Genomic DNA, 20,683 nt, shown 5'->3' with positions numbered 1-20,683 from the left:
TAATTTTAATATTTAGTGCGGGAAAGCTACTTAACTGGAGGAAAAAAAAAGGTTTAGTTTTTGTAGTTGAAAGGGAAGGAAATGACCAAGTAAAAAAGCATTCTTCTGAGCCTGAGTGCAAGTCACAAGTTGCAGGATAGCTGGGGGCCAGCTGGCACACAGCCCATTTACAGTAAGCTGTTTACTTGTTGTCTAACCACTGATAACCATACAGTGAATCCATGAATCCAAAAAAAGCCCCGAAGTTTTCTGTTCAGAGAGGAAGGAAGAACAAAACCGACAACGATAAAAATATTCACCACTGATGGCTGTTCCGATTCAGAAGTGACTGTTAACAGCTTTGTCTTTAAAAGACCATTAAAAATAATGTAGAATTAAAACCTCTGCGTTACAAACATTTAGCTACAAGCAGGACCTGTGTTATTAGAAACAATACTGCTATGCACATGTCCCTCATGTACAACTCTGTCCGGGCTCCGAGCTCCTAAGAGAGCAGAGTGGTTGCAGCTGAAGGGAGGAAACAGGAGACGCCGTCACTGCTCGGATGGCTGTGTGGAAGCCCGGGAGGTGATCCCGCGAGCGGGCTGTCTTCTGCCACAGCTGGGTGGCTGACCAGCAAGGCGTGCGGAGGCGCAGGGCAGTAACGCAGCCGAGGAGCTCATCCAGCGGATGGCTGTTGGGTTACTTGTCATTTGCATTTATGCGTAAGTAAGAGACAGAGGAAGTTGAATATGCAAAAATTATATTGTCTGAATGCTCAATATAGCTCTCACTTTCTGAATTAATGACCACCACCGTTTTTAAAAGTTTAAGGTTGGTCATCTACACGGAGAATTCCCCGCATCGCACCGCAGATGTGTCCGCCTGCATGCCCGGCACAACAGGAATCACACGCAACTCATGTTGGGTCCATCTCCCTCCAGTTACCAACGTACTTTTTCCCTTTCTCCATTTCACTCCTCTCCTCCTCTGCATCATTACACTTTGTCTTGATTTTAAACTGCTGGCTGGTACGCACCTGGCTGACATCTCCTAACAACGGCTTCTCCCCACGATCTCTGCTGCTACCAGAAGGCAAATGCACGTTAAGAAACGCCCGGGCCCCGCACCAAACACACACTGCTCAGTTTGCAAAGACCTTCTGAGGCGAGTGCAAGAAAGGATTTATTAGAAATATTTTTATCTAGCTTTCCTGAGTACACAAAAGGAGATAAAAATCAATCTCAAATTTAATCTCCATTTGTCTTTCTCAGTGGTACCGACCAGGAGGGTGAAAAATACAGAACTTCAGCTTTTAATTGTGGCTGAACTCATCAGCAGTGAAGAGGTCTGAGGTGTCGCCCTCAGTAAGGACCAGCAATATCCTTTTGCACGTATATGTATGAATTTTTACATTTTTCTGCACCTTTGTTTATTCATAGGAACTATTTTTATGGCAATAGTTTCCAGAAGGATGAAAAAAAAAGCCCTGAACTAAATAAAGCATCCCCCCATCTGTAAAAGGTACAGGGTGTATGCAGCAAGAGCGAACCTGCCTTCACTGTGCTGCCCGTAATAGGAAAAGGGAGCGGAGACTCAACCAACTCTGAGATCCCAAATAAGTGAACGTGTCAGTGTTGGAGGGTCACAAAATTACAGCCAATTACTTGACTCAGATTTGTGAGATACAGGAGGGCAATAACTATAGCAACCCCCACCAAACGCCAATGGCGCGGCGAGCGTGAACTACCCAAGTGTTACTAACAGCAGCCGGCACCACGGACACCTGTAGAAAGGGGAAAGGAGTAACGTTTGCCCGTCCGCAATCATCTCGCTCAGCAACGTGAACGAAAATAACGATCACCCAATCTGAACACCTACTGCTGGAGAAATCAAAGAAATTCACGTACCCAGACCAGGAGCCAGGGCTGTGAAAAGGAGGATCTTGGGTAGTTCAGGCAGGGAGAAAGGTAAAAGAGCTCCTCCTCGAGAAACTGCCGTACAGAGGGCAGGGACACAGCTCTGGGTTTACGTGCCCATGACAATTGTGACACAGTACACGACTGCTCAAAGACTAGCTGAAATATTTCTTTTGAAGTTAGCTGAAAATACTACCAGACTGAGCTCCAGAAACACAGACAGTAGAGCAAAGGAACACGGAGCAACACGCAGCGAGGAGATGCCATCAGCTATCCCAGCCCGCTCTCCTTCACAGGCATGGGAAGTTCCCCAAAACACAAGCTGGAGAACATGCAACTGGCACTGAACAGCAACGTCCACCAAGGCACCATCCAGGCATTGCCGTGTTTGGATCACTCTTCACACGCTGTGCAAGGGTAAGTCCAAGCACTCGGTGGTACCCACGCGATGACCCCTTCCCCTTAGAAGGAGTTAAGGAAACCCCTCAGGGAAGGAATACACAAAGGATTCCCAATGCCATTCCCTGCTTATGCCTCAACAACAGCTTTACTCACGAAAATTCCAGTTCTGGGAACATTTATGGATTCATCACCATGGGAAATGTATAGAAGCAACACAAGGTGCTGCGCAGAAGGAGAACGTATGAAGAGGGATCCGACTGATCCCTCTGGGATCAGCGCAGGGAAAGGATGACTGCCAGGATCCCATGGCAACAGACTGCTGCCGGCCTGCCCGACAGCACCGACTCCGCATCTCCAGACCCAAACCGAACCATTTTCTGAGCACACACAACTGCACAACTGAAATATCTGAGTACAAGCTCTTTCCCAATAACCGATTATCTCCCCTTGCCAAGACCCGCAGATTTAATGCACCTTCGAAACCAGGAAGCATTGCTAACAAAGGGACATCCCCCAGAGTCACGCTCCCTAGGAAAGAGGGAATATAAATACAACAGCACTGGATTCTACCCTTTGCTATTAGAAAACAAAGGTAAATAAGTTACTGAAAGGGCTAAAATACTGTCAGTTCCTAATTTTTCTTGAATTATTATGTAAGCACACAATATATGCTGTATTCGTAAAAAATGCTTCTAACTATTACAAACTTTTACAAATCTAAGTGTACTAAATCTATTAAATTTCTATTTTTTCTATTACTATAAATGCATTGCAGTTAAGTTATCGAGAAGCCGTTGATGTAAGCGAAAACAACGTGGATTTTTGCAAAAGCGGGTGCCAACCTCTGCCGTGGCACCTGGGGCAGCAGACCTGGAGTCAAACCAATGCTCGTCACCCCGGGTACAGCGATCTGATGCGTATGGACGTGGGAGGGCGACAACAGGGGCAGCTGGGGAGAATTGCTGATGACAACGTACGTGACAGAGCGACCCGTCTTTGTAACGGAAGACTTGGAACATCTTTGAAACGACGACTACCGTATGGGAGAAGCCAAGCCTGGCTTTCAAGCCTGCAGGAATCTCCCTCGGCAGCCGTGTGAGCAGCCTGCTTCCCACAGTTGCCTTGACTTACTTGTAATTTTAAAGACAAAATGAAGTATGGAATTTAACAGAGGGGTGGTGGAAATACAGACACATGCGGATATACCAATATGAACAACGAGAGCACCTTGTGCAGGAAGACGTCGCTACAGCCACCCCAGACTTCACCGCTATTCAACATCGTCACACGTTGCGTCCTCCTGGCTGAGGCTGACCCTTCCATTCTGTCTGTTTAGCTTGTTGGCATTTGGGGACGATTTCTTAAGCATTGGAGACAAACCCATCTGACAGAACTGTTCTGGGGGTAAATCCCAAACGTATCCATCCCGCTCCGGACAAGGCCAGAATCGGGACACGAGCACGCCGAGGCTCACAGCCCAAGCCAATGCCCATTCTTTTATCCTTCTGGGTAGCACAAACCCCGGGCTGCCGTCGCATGCTGTGCTGAGGGTTTCACAAGGCAGCAGTGACAACCCAGAACCCCTTTCCCAGCTGCCAGCTCCAAGCTCCGTACTGTACAAGCAGCGTATAGATACTATTCCCTGGGCGCACGACCTTACATTTTCTGGACGGAGGCTCCCCCGTCGGCTTGCCCGTGTGCTCGCTGCGCTGTCAGAGAGCTTCTCTCAGCTACCCAAAATAGCTTCCTATCAGCTAACCCAGAAACCGCCCCACATGCTCCTTTTTCAGGCCCTGGTTCAGCACGGACCCGCAGGGAACCAGGCAGTCAACTTCTCGTCCTGAAAAGCAACCACTAAATCCTACCCTTCGCTTCCCGTTCTCTGACCAGCCCTCAAGCCCACAAAAGAACCACTCTTCCAGTTCCATGACAACTTGAGGGTTTTTGTGAGTGCCTTTCTTTTTAAATGGCCTCTGGCAAGGAAGCATGTCAAAGCCTTAAAAGAAAGAAAAAAAAAAATCCAATATATTCAGGTCAGTTGGATTTCCCGTGTCCACAGGCTCACCGACAACCTCAGAGAAACCCAGGACAGCGGATGAGGGGTTGTTTTCCTTCCAGGAGCAAGGACAGCCCTGTCCCAGGAGACTCATGTGCTCGGTGACCTTACAGCTTTACATCCGCCACCTTGCCAAGGGCAGAAGCCGGACTCCTTGCCCGCAGTGCTCCAGGTCGCGCAGAGCCGTGTTGTCCGATGAGGCGCACCCACGGCAGCCGGTCTGGCAGCCAGGCCACCTTCGCTGCCCGGCAGGTCCTCTCCATCCCTGTTTCTTATTCACAAACGAACTCGCCTCTTTTATGGGATTCTGGTTCACCACATTTGGGCAACCTTTCCCCTGTTTTAAAATGATTATTTTTATTTTTTCTTAAATTAAAGCGAGGCAGTTGGGGCTATCGGTGTATCACAAAGTGATACATTCCTGGCATTCACTTGTGTGAGCCAGTCTCCAAGCTGTTTAGGGGTTTCTTGGTGTTGGTGCTGCTTCTTTAGGTGTTGGTTTTTAAGCCAATTGCCTCATTTATATGTAGTTCCCCATTTACAGTCACCTGCACACCGGTCTTGGCTTGCCCTCTCCATCAGCAGCACCAACCTCAGCAGTCTTGCGAGGGCAAAGCAGCTCTCCCACCAGGAGCCTCTTTAGCCAGCTCACGGCATAAAGTCACACCAAATCCAAAGCCACAAAGCCACCTTTCCTCGTTGCACTACATAGGAACTGTCAGCATCCCCCAGACAAGCTACACCAACAGAGGCCACACCAGTTCCAGCGAGGGGAGTTCGATGCAGCTGGTGACACAATACTGGGGTAAGACAGAGGTATCCATACCACTAACGGAAACCTCCCAGACACACTGAGCGATCGACACGTCCGCGGCAGGACACGAACTTCCCAGTCCCATAGGTGCCCTGTCGCAGTTCGCCATTTAGTTATGGATTTCCCTACCATATGATGGTGCACCATCATTGCTAAACCAGCACCGAGATTTTAAACACAGTCTAGAAAAATCCACCTTACAATTAGCACGTCAGGCATCGTTTAGCGAGTTACGTGCGTTTAGAAGGGACACTCCAAGTCACACGTGGTACCCAATCACCTTTTACATCTCCAAGGGGTTTTGGCAAGCCTACAGATCTTTTGACTGCACGACCAAACCCCATCCAAAAGCCTTACCCTGTCCTGTGTCGGCAGCTTCTGTCAGCGGGGCCAGGCACTGTAACACTCACAGCACATCTCCAAAGTTATTATCTCACCTTCAACGCACAGATAAGGAGTTGTGCCATCTTCACAAAAGCAGAACCATTACAAACAGCTTCGAGCAGCAAAAACACAAGTGAGGAAAAACACCAACCTCTGTTGAACTTATTTCCTTTTTTAATACAGAACCTAGAAAGAGACTCCCTGACCCAACGAAGAAACCCAAGCTTGTTCTTACGGGCCAAAAGAATACACATACCCCTCAAGACGCCAGCAGTAATAGTTTGGTAAACAAACATTCTATTTCAACAACAACAGAGACGTTTTGAAGAACATTTGGAACTGCAGCTTTGCCGCCTATTTCCATGAAGTTTTAGGACTTGCCTTGTTAGGTATGCGGTTGGGTCCATTTTTAAATTAGGACGGTGATTTTAAGACGTCCACAGCTTGGAACGCTGCACACAGGAAGACAGAGTTGGTAGCACTTGCGAATGCTTGGAAAGATTCAAAGGGCTAAAAGTTACATTTCCTTTAAAGCTCTTCCTGGGTTTACAGGCTGGGGTCAGCCAGGAATAGAAACCCAAGTCACTTCCTCCCTCCTCAGTGGTGTGCTGCGCAACGTAACCATGGAGTCTTCTGCTGCAGGCTGGAACAAACCAAGTCACGAAACAAAGCAATATTCCAGCCTCCTGACTGTTACTTCATAAAATATCAGATGTTCCAACCTCTAATGTGTTAAAAGAATCTTTAGAGCACAATCTTTAAAGTGATAAAATAGGTCCAAGCTCATTTGTCAAACCAGTTGCTCTGGTTGGAAAGTAGCTGTCAAATATCTAGTGTGACTAAGAATGTAATCTTGCAGGCATCCTAATATTAACTGCTCCCTGGAAAAAAAAAAAATGCTCTGCTACTCAAAATGAAGTACTCTGAGCATTCAGACTTTTACAGCAGTTTCAGTTTATACCAGGAGTTTTAGCACTAAATTTCATTTTTATGAAGTCACACACATAACTTGCAAAGAACCTGACACGTCACTGGAACAGACTTGTCTGCTCCAACTACGGAAAGCGAATTCATCACACAACTCGTTAGATGGGTTTTGTTAAAAATGAAGGTGTCAGAAGAGCTTCCTTCTCTGTTTAGAAAATGGCAGATGTGTGGGGCTTATAGAAATACATATTCAGGAAAGGCAGAATTCATAAAGCTACATGAAAACGAAACCAAGGGACCTTATGACAGACCAGGGCTCAGATTTTAGAAAAGATAAATCCTCACTGAATTCAGTGTGGCCAAGTGACCTTTAAGATGACTGCTGTGGTCTGGAACAGAGCAGAACAGCTTAGAGAAAACGCCTTTTCCAAAATACGTATTAAAGAGGCAGCTCTTTTGCCTACAGACAGCACCAAGGGAGACTCTGCTTGTGACACAGGACCTCTCGCGTACTTTGTGCTACTTCAAACACTGCAGACAGCATGCAATTCAGTGTTCACTCTCCTCTGAAACCATAAGCTTAGCAGTATCACACGGTCAAAACAAGTAACACAAAAAGCATTATCAGTCTTCCCTTTCCTCTAAAAAGGGATTACATCATTTAGAAAATTCATGGGCCAAAAAGACATTACCGTTCTTTACAAATCCAATTCTCATTTATGTTTGCTTGGAAATCTGAGCAAGGTAAACAAACCTGCTGAATTTATTTTCAAGCAAGTATAACTCACAGCCTTTCACTTTTTCTTTATTTTCTCTGCCATTTTAAACCACTCTTTTCATAGCAAGTATCTCTTCAATACAATAATGTAGCATATTCCTAAGACCTAACCTACTGAGCTACACAAAACCACAGTAATTTCTTTAACTAAAATTAAAGAATTAAAAAGAAGTGGTGCAACCCTTCAGTCTCATCATAGTTGTTTTCCTGTGCAATCTACCAAAGAGGATCAAATGAAAACAGCATACTAAAAATAATTCACTGGTATCTCTTCAGAGTTCCTTTATCAAGATCTCAAAACATTTTAAAAGTTAACATGTGATAAGGGAACAGTTTCTTGCATTCATGAGAAAACCATAACAGAGATGAAGCTCTTTCTAATGGTACTTATGACAAAAAAACCTAATTTCTTTAGGCTATTTTCAACGCCCCCCCAGCTCTCAGATGTACCTCAGGTCAGCCTAACCAACCTCTTACCACGGAAACCTTCACCATCTCCTGTTTTTTGAGCACACCCCCTTACCCTCAGTCCCCCTTCACAAACACTGCCTTTCCCTGGCCCATCACCTACTGCACAGGGCTGGACCCTCAGCCTCTTCCCCCCTCCCCATGAAGGCTGTACAGGCACGTAAGACCCTGAATATCTAGAGAGAAAGTCCTGACCGTGGACATCTGGTCTTCCCACTTTTAGTTTCTCTTTGCACATAAGGTGCAGCCCCACATATTACATAATCAGAGAATCTGAGAATGGTTTAGGTTGAAGGGACTTAAAGCCCCCCCAGTCCCACCCCCTACCACGGGCAGGGACACCTTCCACTAGCCCAGGTTGCTCCAAGCCTCATCCAGCCTGGCCTTGGAAACTTCCAGGGATGGGGCATCCACAGCTTCTCTAGGCAGCCTAGTTCCCCGCCACGTTTGACTCTTCCCTTGTTACGGAAGGACAGCACATCTACCCCAGAAATGTCCAAGTATGTGGATTTGAGCTGTATTTAAACACCACCTCCCCACCAGCAAGCACCAGCCCTCACACCTCTCAGACCAGTCTCACCAGTCATGTCAGCAAGCGCCAGCCTGCACAGAACTGGAGGCCACGACACAAACACTCCGAACTGTGGTTCGGAGCCCACAGACACGTAAGGCACCAATGCTGCACAGAAGATTTCTACGTGGGGCAAGATCCCTGTCCCAGCTCGGGTGGTACGCTGCACTTATTAAAGGTACAATAACAGAAGGGGCTGGGTTTGAGGCTCCCCAAAAGTCCTCCCAAATCCCATTGTTTGCGTTTCTGCAACGCCTTACGAAAAGGTAATGTATCTCCCTTCTCCTCCTCCTCTAGGCATTACCTTACGTACTGGTGTTGGCACCACCTGGTTTCCACAAGCTGCTGATCCTCGCCCGAGAAAGCAGCGCCCTGCCCAAAGGAGAGGGCTGCTCCCAGCTCCCTCTTCTCCCACAGCCTGCACATCGGTTCCATCCAACTCCCCCATTGCCTTTCTCTTCCTTCTAACTAAAGTTTTTCCCACCAATAAAGACCAATTTCTATGAATTCTAGCATTCAGAAAGAGGCCGAATTGGTCATTTCATATGCAGTCTGCTATCATTTCAACAAACATTTATTATCTTACGAAAATTAAGCTGTGAAGTGAAATTCCGTACTCCTTCACTCATCACCAGCATCCTAAACCTTTTCTGGATATCAAATTCAGGATGTCTAATTTTTAAAGCCTTTTAAAATGCCTGTTCTCAGATAGGACTTGTTTTTCTTCAATATTTTATATTGACTTATATTGCAATCTACTCCATGTTTTAAGAGAACCGAGATTCAGAGTCCTTTAAAAAGGTCTAATTATATCAACATCCTCATACTGGGACAATGCAATTAATTTGGGAGGAACTCACACACAACACAAAATTAATAAAGAGAGAGAAAAGAAGAGCTAGGGAATATGCTGACTGAAATCAGGACATGAAACGATAAAGTCTGCAAGTAGTAACTGTATTTTTTAAAGTTTTTTCCTGCAAAACAAATCCACACCTGTGCGTGCAGCACATGCATGTTTGCAGCACCTATTTATTAAAAACCTTTAGCTGATGGCTTTAGTAAGTTACTGCTTCGGAAAGGTAACAAAAAACTCTGAAAGAAACAAAAAAAGCAAGAGGAAAAAATACACGGGTACATAGAGATCCGTAACGTGCCTACGGAGCAGATGCGTCAATTTAAAATACATAATTACCAATTTGCATCATCTGAGCAAATGAAAAGCTACAGAAAAACTGCAAATTTTCTTCCCAATAGCACATTATAACCATATTCGTACACACCTCCTTTCTAAGTGATACGAGAGATGACAAAACCCTTTTCTGACAAGGCATCAGTCCGACAGTCACGCTCCTTCAAGGCCACACCACATCCACGGCCCCAAGTGTCAGTGGAGGAGCTACAGGCAGTTAAAAGCTCCTAAGGAGAGCGGCACAGAGACCGGCTCCAGCCCAGTGCAGTGGCACATCACATCCAATTCACCCCAACAAACACCCCACTGTGACCCTCCAGCTATGGGGATGCAGCAGTTGCCATCTGCAGCCTCTGACGTGTCCCGGCAGAGCCGCCCTTCCACACAGTCGCACCAGGCCCTGTTGCCACATCACCGCATGCAATCACACACACCAGGCGAACAGGTTCTCCCGGCCAGGACAACAAAAATAAACCCCATCAGCTGCTCGTTTCTGTCACAGAGAGCAGGCTCCCCGCTCAGGAGAGCGGCACCCCGCAGCGCGGCCCTTTTGGCGCTTGGCAATGAGACACAAAGAGCCCCAGAAGCTCACGCTCATGCTCTCCCGTGCATAACCTGCGCTCGAAGGCCTGGTTTGGAGACGTAGGGTTTGGAGAACCAGGATGTGTTGAAGGGGACAGCGAGGCCAGATGCCCGCACACCCCGCGCAGCAGCGCCCTTTGGAAACATCTGGCTGGTGAAGGGAGCCCTCGCCCACCGAACACAAAGCACAGGGCTGGAAAGCAGCCCTACAATGGCCGGAGGTTCCTCATCCGAGATCAGAAACTCATTTTCTAGAAGTTTCACAAACTTTCCAACCACAGACGCCCTGCTTTCACACACTCTCACCCCACCAGAGATATGGCCAAGCCACTGCCTGCCCGGGAACAAGGAGGTTCCCTACCTTCACACCCTCATCTCAGCCAGTGCTTCCAGGAGAAGCAGGTATTCAAATATTCACAGGCAGGGAGACCCACAACCCCAGACAAGACCAATGGCCATGACGCAGCCAGAAGCTCACCACAACGGGTCCTTCCCATTAGGAGAATTGCAGGAATTTTCCCAATTTTCTTGAGGCTGGTAATCAAAAAACATCAGATCTCAAATCCTCCAAAATAAAACCAAAGCGAAACAGAAAACCCAGCCACAAAGCTATGAAACCACTTCCATTATTTGCTTATTTGAAGTACATACTTCATGGATACCTAGCGTATTCACTGCAACCTGACAGTGCAGCCACTTTCCCAAGTAGTATCCAGAGGCAAACTACTCCTTTGTGACCCAATTCCTAACAGCAAACTAGCATCCCGAGCAGTATTTCCTTACTTAAAACTTATTGTTATGCAAAGGAAAACGAGAAACATGAAGTATCTCAATAGTAAATCGTGCCCTGCTACTCAGAAGGTTCATATTCATTCTTGGGTGACCGTGATGCATTCATATGCTCATGATCCCCAGCTGTTCTCTGACACACAGTAACTCTACAGACCTATTACCAATAGGATGAAGAATGTTTTACTGTAAAATCTAATATGGAGCTCAGTTTCTTAACTAAATTACGGTAGCAGTGAACTGAATTCAAGACAGACATGATCATTATTTTAGAAATCCTTTCCCGACAGCAGTTTTGCCTTTGCGCTCTCAGGAAAATTGAGATATTTGATCAAAAACTGGAAGTTGCCTAATGTATTGCATCTCCACAACAGAACATCAGCAGCTTGTGCATCAGAATTACCATTTTCTAGGAGGACTTAACAGGGACTGAGAGCTCCATAGGTAGAGATGGAGTACAGAGTTTTAATTATAACCAACTAATACAAACTATATCACAGACTGGTTTGGGTTGAAGGGACCTTAAAGCCCCTCCAGTCCCACCCCCTGCCATGGGCAGGGACACCTTCCACTAGACCAGGTTGCTCCAAGCCTCATCCAGCCTGGCCTTGGACACTTCCAGGGATGGGGCATCCACAGCTTCTCTGGGCAACCTGTCCCAGTGCCTCCACACCCTCTGCAGGAAGAATTCCTTCCTGATGTCCCATCCCAATCTCTCTCTTTCAGTTTAAACCCATTACCCCTTGTCCTGTCATTCCCTGCCCTTGGAAGAAGTCCCTCTCAGCTTACTTGTAGCCCCACCAGGCACTGGAATATAACTGGAGACTGCTATAACGTCTCCCCCAAACCTTCCCTTCTTCAGGCTAAATACCCGCAACTCTTACATGAAGAACACAGTTGGCTGGCCCAGAAATACACTCCACAGAAGATGTCAAGATGACTTAAGAGCATGATTTCCTCCAGAATTCCACACAATTGTAGTGATTATTGATTTAAGGAACCATTATTATATAGCTCTACATGATATCCTGGCTAAGTAACACCGTGTCCTTGAATCTGAACTTAAGTCTCACATAAGGGCAGCAAGAAAGACGGACATCCCGTACATTCCCCAGTCCAGGTGCTAGCCAGCATCACCCCTCCCCGAGCAAGAGCTTGCGAAGCTGCAGGGACACTCACTGCCACTGCTCAAACCCACCTCCGCCACACGCGAGGTGGCTGTGTGATAAATCCAGTGGTGCAGGCCACAGAAAGTCGAAGGGACGCCTTTTCTCACGGTCTATATAGTCATATTTCAAGCAATATGATGCATAGCTTGAACACAAGGAGATTTTGTTCCAGCAGGAAAAGAATGCCGGCAGAAAATGTCATGGTAGAGGTTAGCATAAGCCAAGACAGGTAAGAACATAGGAGGCATGTGCACAGCATTACACCTTCTTTGTAGTGAAGATGAGGTGAGAAGAAAAACCTCCAGGAGACGCAGTAATTGCACTAAATTTTCTTCCCAACCCAACACGCTACTTCTGGAAGCGCAATTACTCACCCCTCCAGTAAGTGCAAGATGCTGGACTCGCTAGGCACGGGGGACAACCTGCACCTCCTGCAGAAAGGCCCCAAGAGCTGCGCGTCCACGTCGTTCAGCCTCCTTTTAATTAAGCCTGTGACACTTGAGTGCTCCAACGCACGGACGGGGTACGCCCCGTGCAGGTTACCCTCTGCTTAGATTGCTCTGCAGGTGACTGGCAAAGCCGTAGTCGCCGTTCGTCTCGCCCTCACGCGCAGGCAAAGCAATGGCAAGTTTTGCAGTTCATGTTTTTCCTATGGATATTTGAAACTAGTTAATGTGAAGTCAATGCTGAGACAATGAGCTGAAATCGTCTTTTTTTTTTTTTTTTTGTGTGTCATCTCTTCCAGCTGCATCGGTTCACTTCTGTCCCAAGGGGGTGAGGCCATCCACTGACAGTATCTGCCTAATATATCCAAAACCCAGCACTAAGCGCAGGATTAACTCCTGGTCTGCAAGTGCCTTGGTTATTTAAGCAAAGGCTGTATTATAAATGGATCCCACACTATAGTGAATCAGTCAGAAAACCGCTGTGATGAGAACACGAATAATCTGCACATGCAACAATGCAAGACATTAATACTTCAGTAAATAAGATTAAAATTTGTGTATACTGCCAGACTCTGGGAGACAAAGGCTATAAAACCAAAGACAGCTTAACACAACAGGCTCCCTGGGCCTGTTGTGCAGTGTACTCTATGACTAAATAGGCTTCCCAGAACCTACCCCGGTGCACACATTCGTTTCTGTGTTTCTAAGGACAGTCAGAAGTTATCATCTTTGAATGCATCTTATAGTTCATTTCTGTAAGCCAAAGGCGACACGCTTTCAGTTACTCTAATAACATACCACCAAATTAATCGTAACTACAGCTCTGCAAAGCCTTTCCCATCGCTTACAACTTGGACTGAAAACAGGATTTTATTGGTAAGTGATTTATCTCAGGAATAAGGACACTGGACGCGTTTGCCTATGTTACGCTATACCAGCACACCAGCAGCAGGCCATGGGCTCAGGCACTCTGCATCGACCCCAGACGAGGAACGGAGATAGAATTGTGTCCTGCAATATTCCACAAGCAAGGGGCTTGTGAGGAGAAAAGTTACTACTGAGAAACCTGTGTTCATTTTCTCCCAAACACATTTCTGATTGCCGAGTACCCGTTCTCCTCTGGTAAAGTTTGTGGAAAAGACACTGCTCAGAATTTGACCAGTGACGTGGGAACGAATGTTTCTCCAGTCAGTGGTACTGAGATTTAACAAAATGTCTTAAAAAGGCTCCAAATCATGTTTTGCACCCAAATGCCAACACTGGATCCCTCAGGTGCTCCGAAAGAAGTGCTCTGAAGAGACCCAGAAGCCACAAGCTACTTAATAAAAAGTATTATCGTCTTTTTACGATGAGCTTACACTAGGTAAGAGGATAATGGATTAAAAGTTTTCTTGAATGACGACTGTACATCAATAAAAAAGAAAATAAAAGGAGCATGGTTGAAATTTTGCAACCGCTGTATTAGAGGAGGCAAGGTCACCAGCACAGCATCCGTTCCACTGAACTCCACCTTACGGATGCAGCTGGGAAGGCTGGGGAAGGTATCCTTACTCCAGCCCAAGCACAGGCTGATAGGAGAACTGCCATTACCATCACACTTGGGCCACGCTGCAGTTTGGATCGGCAGAACCCGGCATCTGCCTTGGAGCACATGGACTGTGAATGGTACCCAGGGGCAGAGATACTGTATCCGCTGTGGAACCAAGAGAAACAACGTATCTACTCCAAGGTGTAACAAACAAACAGCCAAACTTTGCTACAAGCTTTGCATCCAAGGCACCAGCGCCACGCTCTTCTCCACCACGTTCACCACTGCAAGCCAGGCAACATAAAACCAAATAATTAAACAGACCAGCCGCTCCCAGAAGCCCCCCTCCCAGGCAGTGGCCATGAAAGGGGACCTCGGAAACCTTTCCAGCACAGAAGTCAGTCCCGTTGGCAGTTCCACACACACCATACAGTAGTTGCCTCTTGCTCGCTGCCAGAACGGGCAGCAACAGCCCGAGTAAGACGGGCCATTCGCATTCCCAAGACAGTTTGCTCTCACTGTGTCAAAGTCATCTCCAACACAGTGCACACACGACACAGGAGTTGGGCGATGCCTACGTTGCACAACTCGGAGCCGATTCGCGAGTGGAGCTGGTTCAGCGATAGTTTTGCTTTCACTGCGAGAGGAGGAGTACAGGGGGGTTCCACCATTAGTTAAGATGGATTAAAAAAATACAGTGGGCAGCAAAAATCAACTGGTGGTTTATCAGCTAGAGCTGGGTTTAAAATGGGGATCTTTGCAGGGGGAAATAAATTAGAAAAAATTAGCAATTTGGGTTAGACTTATGACAACCTACTCAGTGGAATGGGTCAGCTGAATCTGATTATAAAAAAAGGATTATATCTTACCTGAGCTATCACTTATCTAACTCCCTTCTCATAGTGCCTTACGGCACCTTCTGCAGGACATTCCCGATTCATCCCTTTCTGCCAAAACAATTAGATTTTTTTGTCGTGCGTTTCCAAGACTCAAAAGCCAAGTCCCGTCTTGCATTAAGCTGACAAATCACAACACAGACTACTGAAACCCTGAGCACTCTCTCCAAATAGCAAGTCTGGTTTTTATATCAAAATAGAATTATTAAACCCGACATATTTCCATATGTACCATACATTATACACTGCTGAGTCAGACAACTTCAAGTGCTACATCCAAGTGTTCCAAGCCACCAGCCTTGGCCAAAAGCCAAGCTGAAACAATGCGGCAAGACAAACGGACAACTGACCTTTACCATTTCTAGCAAACAAACCCTTTTTTCCCCTTTCCTTCTAGTAAAACATCCAAGTCCAAGGAGAATCCCAGCTAAAGAGTGATGGCGGAAAGGTAACTCCTCCTGGAAGCAAAGCTCTGGACTGTGACTGACCACTGAAACTTCTTCCCCCTCCCAGATTCTCCTCCTCTTTCATGGCTTCTCTCAGCTCTTGCCCTTTCTTAAACTTCCTTAATGATCCTTATCCTCCACAAGCTTAAGTACTAGGAATGATTTCAAGTGTAATAAGAGAAGCCGTAACACTGCCAATGGGGCCCAGTTTCTGTAAATTCTGGCTGTAGGCTAAGAGAAAAAGCACACAGAAACCCCTGCGTGGCTGTGGTGCTTCTCCTCGTCCTTCACTCCCCCCACAACAAGCCACATCTCCAGGAAGTCAGAGGAATAAAAAAGTTGAACGATGGATTTAATGTATATACCACACAAAAGTCCTGCGAATGTGTGTTACTAAAATAAATTCCTTGAAACTTAGCAGTTTTCACTGGCTTTTGTGTAATAAATCACAAATAATATCCCATCAGAGACAGCCACCGTTAAACCCTCTAAGTCTTCAGTGAAGCATTTACCAAATACTTTCAGCCTGGTTTACTCCTCTTCCAGATGCTCCCTCCCTTCTTCTGTTAACAAAAATCTAAGGCAAACTGTCTCAGTTAACCTACTTCCCTCCCTCCATTCTGTTCGCCCTCTCCATGTGCTCCGCTGCGGTGGCGCGGCCGCTCGCTCAGCTGGGAGACCTCACCACAGCAAGCCCAGAACGAAGCTCTCGGGCAGCCGTCGGAGCTTCGCCGCTGCTCGAGATCTTAAGTGTTAGCTGAAACGCTGAGCTGCAGCTCCAAGTTCTGCACATCAGACTATCCCACAACCCCCACATCCAGTTCAGTGACTTCTGCCTGTTCGTTCCTTTTGAACAAAATTCTCCAGCTCGCATTTAGCTGGTTGTCTTCAGAGCCTCTCCTATCCCTCACAGGAGAATTGATTAGCTTCCACAGCCCTGATTATCACTCGTCTCATTAAAGACAGCACGCTGTGCTACCCTTAGAAGCCAAATCACTTAAAAATGACACGACATCCATTCAAGACTGTGTCTACAAAGACACATTCCATGCTTCCCATTAAAACAGTCCAATTAAATACTACCTTACCACCAGGACAGGACTGCAGCTTTTCTTCATATATATTTGGTATATAATTAATATGTTATGAACAGCCAAATAAATCTACCAGCACCAATGAATATTCTCTATTGGGAACTGAAGCTTAGCAGTTCTGCACTCTCAAAATCCCAGCCTTCCCCTCACACGACCAGCACCTAAAAAAAAAAAAGACCACAGGAACCTGGCAAGATTGTAATTCCTTTGTTTCTAAAACAAATGCCAATTTTGTTATGTCTTCTGTAAGATAAACAAACAAATCCACAGTACATCACCTTAAACTAACCCAGTTTAGACCAAATATTTCTAACGGGTCAGGAAGAAAGAGGATTCCTGCTTCAAACCCAGGATTCATTAGTACCTCAAACATTTTAAAATAGAGGCAAATCCACCTTCTTTTTATGGAAAAAAAAATAAAGCAAACTTAAACAATGTTGGGTTTACAATTGAACTTTGTAGTTTCAGGGTGTAAAAATCCTTGGGAAGCAAGAACAGCTTCCAGGAAGGCTAGAAATCATGAACTATTTCTGCAAAACTCAGCTAGGAGCCAACCCAAAATTCTTTACACATTTCTTAAATTAAGAATAAAACAAATCCATCATCTTAAGGCAAAAGAAAGCAACGAAATACAAGACAACCTTGCCGGAAGCAAGGACACAAACACTCGCAGCGCAGCGTTGTTAATGCAGTGGTGGCGGAGGCCGAGGATGCTCCGTTGCCAACCAGAGCGGCTCCGCCGCCGGCTCCTGCCACCTCTCCCCAGCACGCGGGCCTGTTGCTGCCCACTCCAACACAAACACGCCGAGCACACTCCTCGCTGCTTCATAAAGCTACGATAACATCAGGCACTGCTGCCCTTTTCACTCCAGGATCAGGCGGATTTCGTACACGAGTAGCTTGAGTGGGTTTTTCATCACAGCGTTACCAGAATCACAGTATGTAAAACTGGTGTTTGTGAAATTCCCCAAAAGCCAAACGCCCACGAGTAAACCATTCACCTGTGAATGCACTCGGTTCTACCCAAACAGTTCTGCCAAACAAAAACAGTGTTTTGAACTTCACAGAAGTCTCAAAAGCAACATTTCCACTATCTAGGAGGAATCTGCTTACTTGCACAGTCACTGAAATTCACCTCCCAAACTCAGAAATCGTTCTTTTTGCTTTGATACAGATTTCATATCGATTGCCATTAAAGATACAGCGAGAGCAATGTAAAAAACACCCCCCCAAAAAAAAACCATGAAACAAGCTAAAAGCAACATGGAAGTTGGGCCGATTATGCAAATACAAAGAATTTCTACTCATCAAAATAAATAAGGCATGTCAATATTCATATTTATCCACAAATTACAATTCTCCTTCCTGGATTCTTCACATTACAAATTGCTTTAAACACCGCAAAGAAAAAACCACGCATCTTCACTACAAGAAAATCAAAAGCTACGAAAGAAATCTAGAACGAAAAGAAGTTAAAAGTTGTCTTCCTGGAAGAACAAAGAAATCCTCACTCCCCTCATTCCAACCATGGGAAAACAGAGCAAGTAACGTGCAGGGAGAGCCCCGGGACTGGCGGCTAACACTCTGGGGATCAACTGTCAGTGGGGCAATAAAAAAAGAAAGTTAAAGCAAGTACTGCATTGAAAGCCTCCAGTTGCCGGGTTTACGTATATGGACTTGAAGAGCCATTTTCTGACTCAGGCTCTTTTTTTTTTCCTCAACTGAGCCAAACGCCGTGCCTGCGCTAGTCCACATTAAACAAAGAGCAGCTGAGGAAAACGCACGGCTTGTTGCTCATCCCGAAATCGGGACTGTCCCCAGCTGCGAGGAGACGCACACGGCTGCCACCACGGACCTGCTCCTGACGGGCAGAGAAGCGTATTTCTTGAGCATCTGCAGCACCAAATTACTTGCAGAAAACACCACTACATAGCCATGACACAGGTACTAATCAGCGCCCCTAAAACACCCTGATGTCAAAAACCACCTACAAGCAAGCCCTCCTGCGGCTCTGTTTCAGAGCTGAATTCCAGGTATGTTTAGATCTTCCAGCAAGCATTCTTATCTCTTTAAATGCAGTTATTAAACAAACAGCTGAGCAGACCCTACTCGGAATCTTCGTGTCCATGTAAGGTAAATGCAATCCCAAGCAAAGCTAAAACTCAAGTTCAGTTTAAATGTAATTCTAGAAATTTACCCAGCAACCAAGTTATTTTTGTGCATAACATTTGAGTAACACTAGGAAGAAAAAAATACTCGCAGCGATTGATCCTCTAACCCTTGAGAACATAGCAGCTCCTGGATACACGTAAATACCCCCCTTATACCGCCCTCCTCCTGTACCGCCTTGCATAGGGACCCTTCCACCAGGTACTCAAGTCCCTCCAGGTTGTGCCTTAGAATTTTTATTTGGATTTATTTACTTCTCTCTTAACGCATGCCAGCTCCCCTCCTCTAGCTTCCCTTTATACCTACGGCTGAGTCCGTGGTTAAGGCTACGGCTGTGCCACGGCACACATCTCCTCAGGGCTGTCTGACCAGCCAGCCATACGTAACACACGAAAGAGGGACGACGGACTTGGAAGGAAAAAAGAAAGCACGGAAACCAAGCAGCACGCGTGCAGTTGTGCGAAACATCTCTGCAGTATTCTAATAAAAAGCAACAAAAACCAATTACCTTGAATAGCCATTAGAGAAAGCAGGTCTGCCAGGAAGGTTGAGCGTTCCCAAGGGAGCCAGCGTCTCATCCCCTGATCCCTGGCACCTATTCCAATTTTCTGAACCGGCAGGAAGAGATGGAATGATATTAAAAATTGGTTTCTGATCCTGCTGCTGAGAGAGCGATGCAGTATTTAAATCATAGTGATACATTTGTCCCCCAGAGGTGCTGACACCATGGATAGATATGGCGGAGACTTTAGTACCCAGCAGATTAGACCCAGTGAAGTTTGCCTGACAGTAAATTGGGCCCATGTTTTCTTGCTTTATGCCAGGAGTACAGAGTTCAATGAAGTCTTCCTTTTCTGTTTTCACTTGAGGCATTGGCATTTTGGAACTGGTTAAAAGGTCACCACGGTCATTAATTTTAGGTTTAGTGTCAGATAAAATAGGAGGCTTGCAGTCTTCACCGAGATTTCCTTCCAGGAGAAATGCATCATCTGCGGATATAGGGGACAGCAAGCCACCATCATCCAGCAACGGGTCAAGCCTCCACGGGCTCCCATTGGGCTCTTTGCCAGGCGAGACTGGTGGCAATTCTAAATCCTGGAGAATATCCAGGGTGCTTTGGTCTTCAGAGAATAACTTCAGGTTGCCACCGTTGGAGCCGACCTGGCTTTGGACAGCAGTTCCTGATTCTAAAGGGACGTTGCGGCCAGCCATGCCCGGGAAATCCGGCTCAAGCGGCACCTCAGAAGATACTGCTCCCTTTGTGTCCTCGGCCAGGCTCGAGGACTTGTTCAAGCTCGCAATACTTTCTTCCAGGAGCCTGAAGTCCGTTTCTCCAGAAGAGATGCCGATTTGGCCCTGCTGCGAAAATCCAAGGTCGTTTCCCATCACTTTTGCGTCTGTTTCACCCATGTACAGGCCCATGGAGAGCGATACCGCCTTGGAAAGGTCTGGCTGAGGCACATTGTTTACTAATCCTTTCGAAAGGTCAGCCAAAGCAGGTTGCTGATTGGAATCGGACTGAGAAGACACGGGGAGAGGAGTTGTAGACACAGGGGCTTGTACAGTAGCTCCACCCCTGAAGGGTGGATGAAAGTCCATCACGATCCCTCCTTTGGTACTGATGAGCGCATTTTTCCTTGTTTTGTCTTGATCCGACGAGTTAAGCAATTCTTTGGAATCCATTACTTTAACATTAGCTATAAAAAGATCAGAAGCATTCAGAGTTAGCACAGCGAGGGTATTTTAATAGCAGCTTTTAAAAAAACCCGAAGTCTCAATCATTCACCCGGCAAACCTGGTTGGGCTGCTCCGAGAACACACAGCACATCAGGCTACAAACTGACACGTGCCACATCTTTTTCAAACCCACTGCCTTTTTTGGGCGTTTATTTATTTTTATTTCTGACTGCTAACAAGGAAGTATATTTTTTAAAGCTTTGCTAACCCTGGATGAAGCGGTAAATCTGCCTGCACGCAACTCAGACTGCAGCACACGGCATCCCTCTGCACACTCGCCAGCTCCGTTACCATCCTGACAAGTAGGGAAGCATAAGAATTGTTGAAGTTCCCACAT

At 46.2% G+C, this 20,683-nt stretch overlaps 1 protein-coding gene across 2 annotated transcripts in view; it reads right to left on the bottom strand.

The window, feature by feature from the left end:
• NR3C1 (nuclear receptor subfamily 3, group C, member 1 (glucocorticoid receptor)) overlaps positions 1–20,297 on the bottom strand; it is a 62,576-nt gene extending 42,279 nt beyond the window's left edge. Inside the window, exon 1 of one of the 2 annotated variants that reach the window (XM_010156262.1) lies at positions 19,118–20,297. In XM_010156262.1, the coding sequence (XP_010154564.1) occupies positions 19,118–20,292 (1,175 nt within the window). In that variant the 5' untranslated portion in view covers positions 20,293–20,297. The remainder of the gene's footprint in view (positions 1–19,117) is intronic. The other variant, XM_010156263.1, reaches the window with a different exon arrangement.
• Positions 20,298–20,683: the final 386 nt, after the last annotated feature.

This window comes from Eurypyga helias, unplaced genomic scaffold (genome assembly GCF_000690775.1).
Source record: "Eurypyga helias isolate BGI_N326 unplaced genomic scaffold, ASM69077v1 scaffold24147, whole genome shotgun sequence".
NCBI lineage: Eukaryota > Metazoa > Chordata > Aves > Eurypygiformes > Eurypygidae > Eurypyga > Eurypyga helias.
The sequence above is the reverse complement of the archived record's forward strand: the minus strand, read 5'-3'. Positions and strand labels throughout refer to the sequence as shown.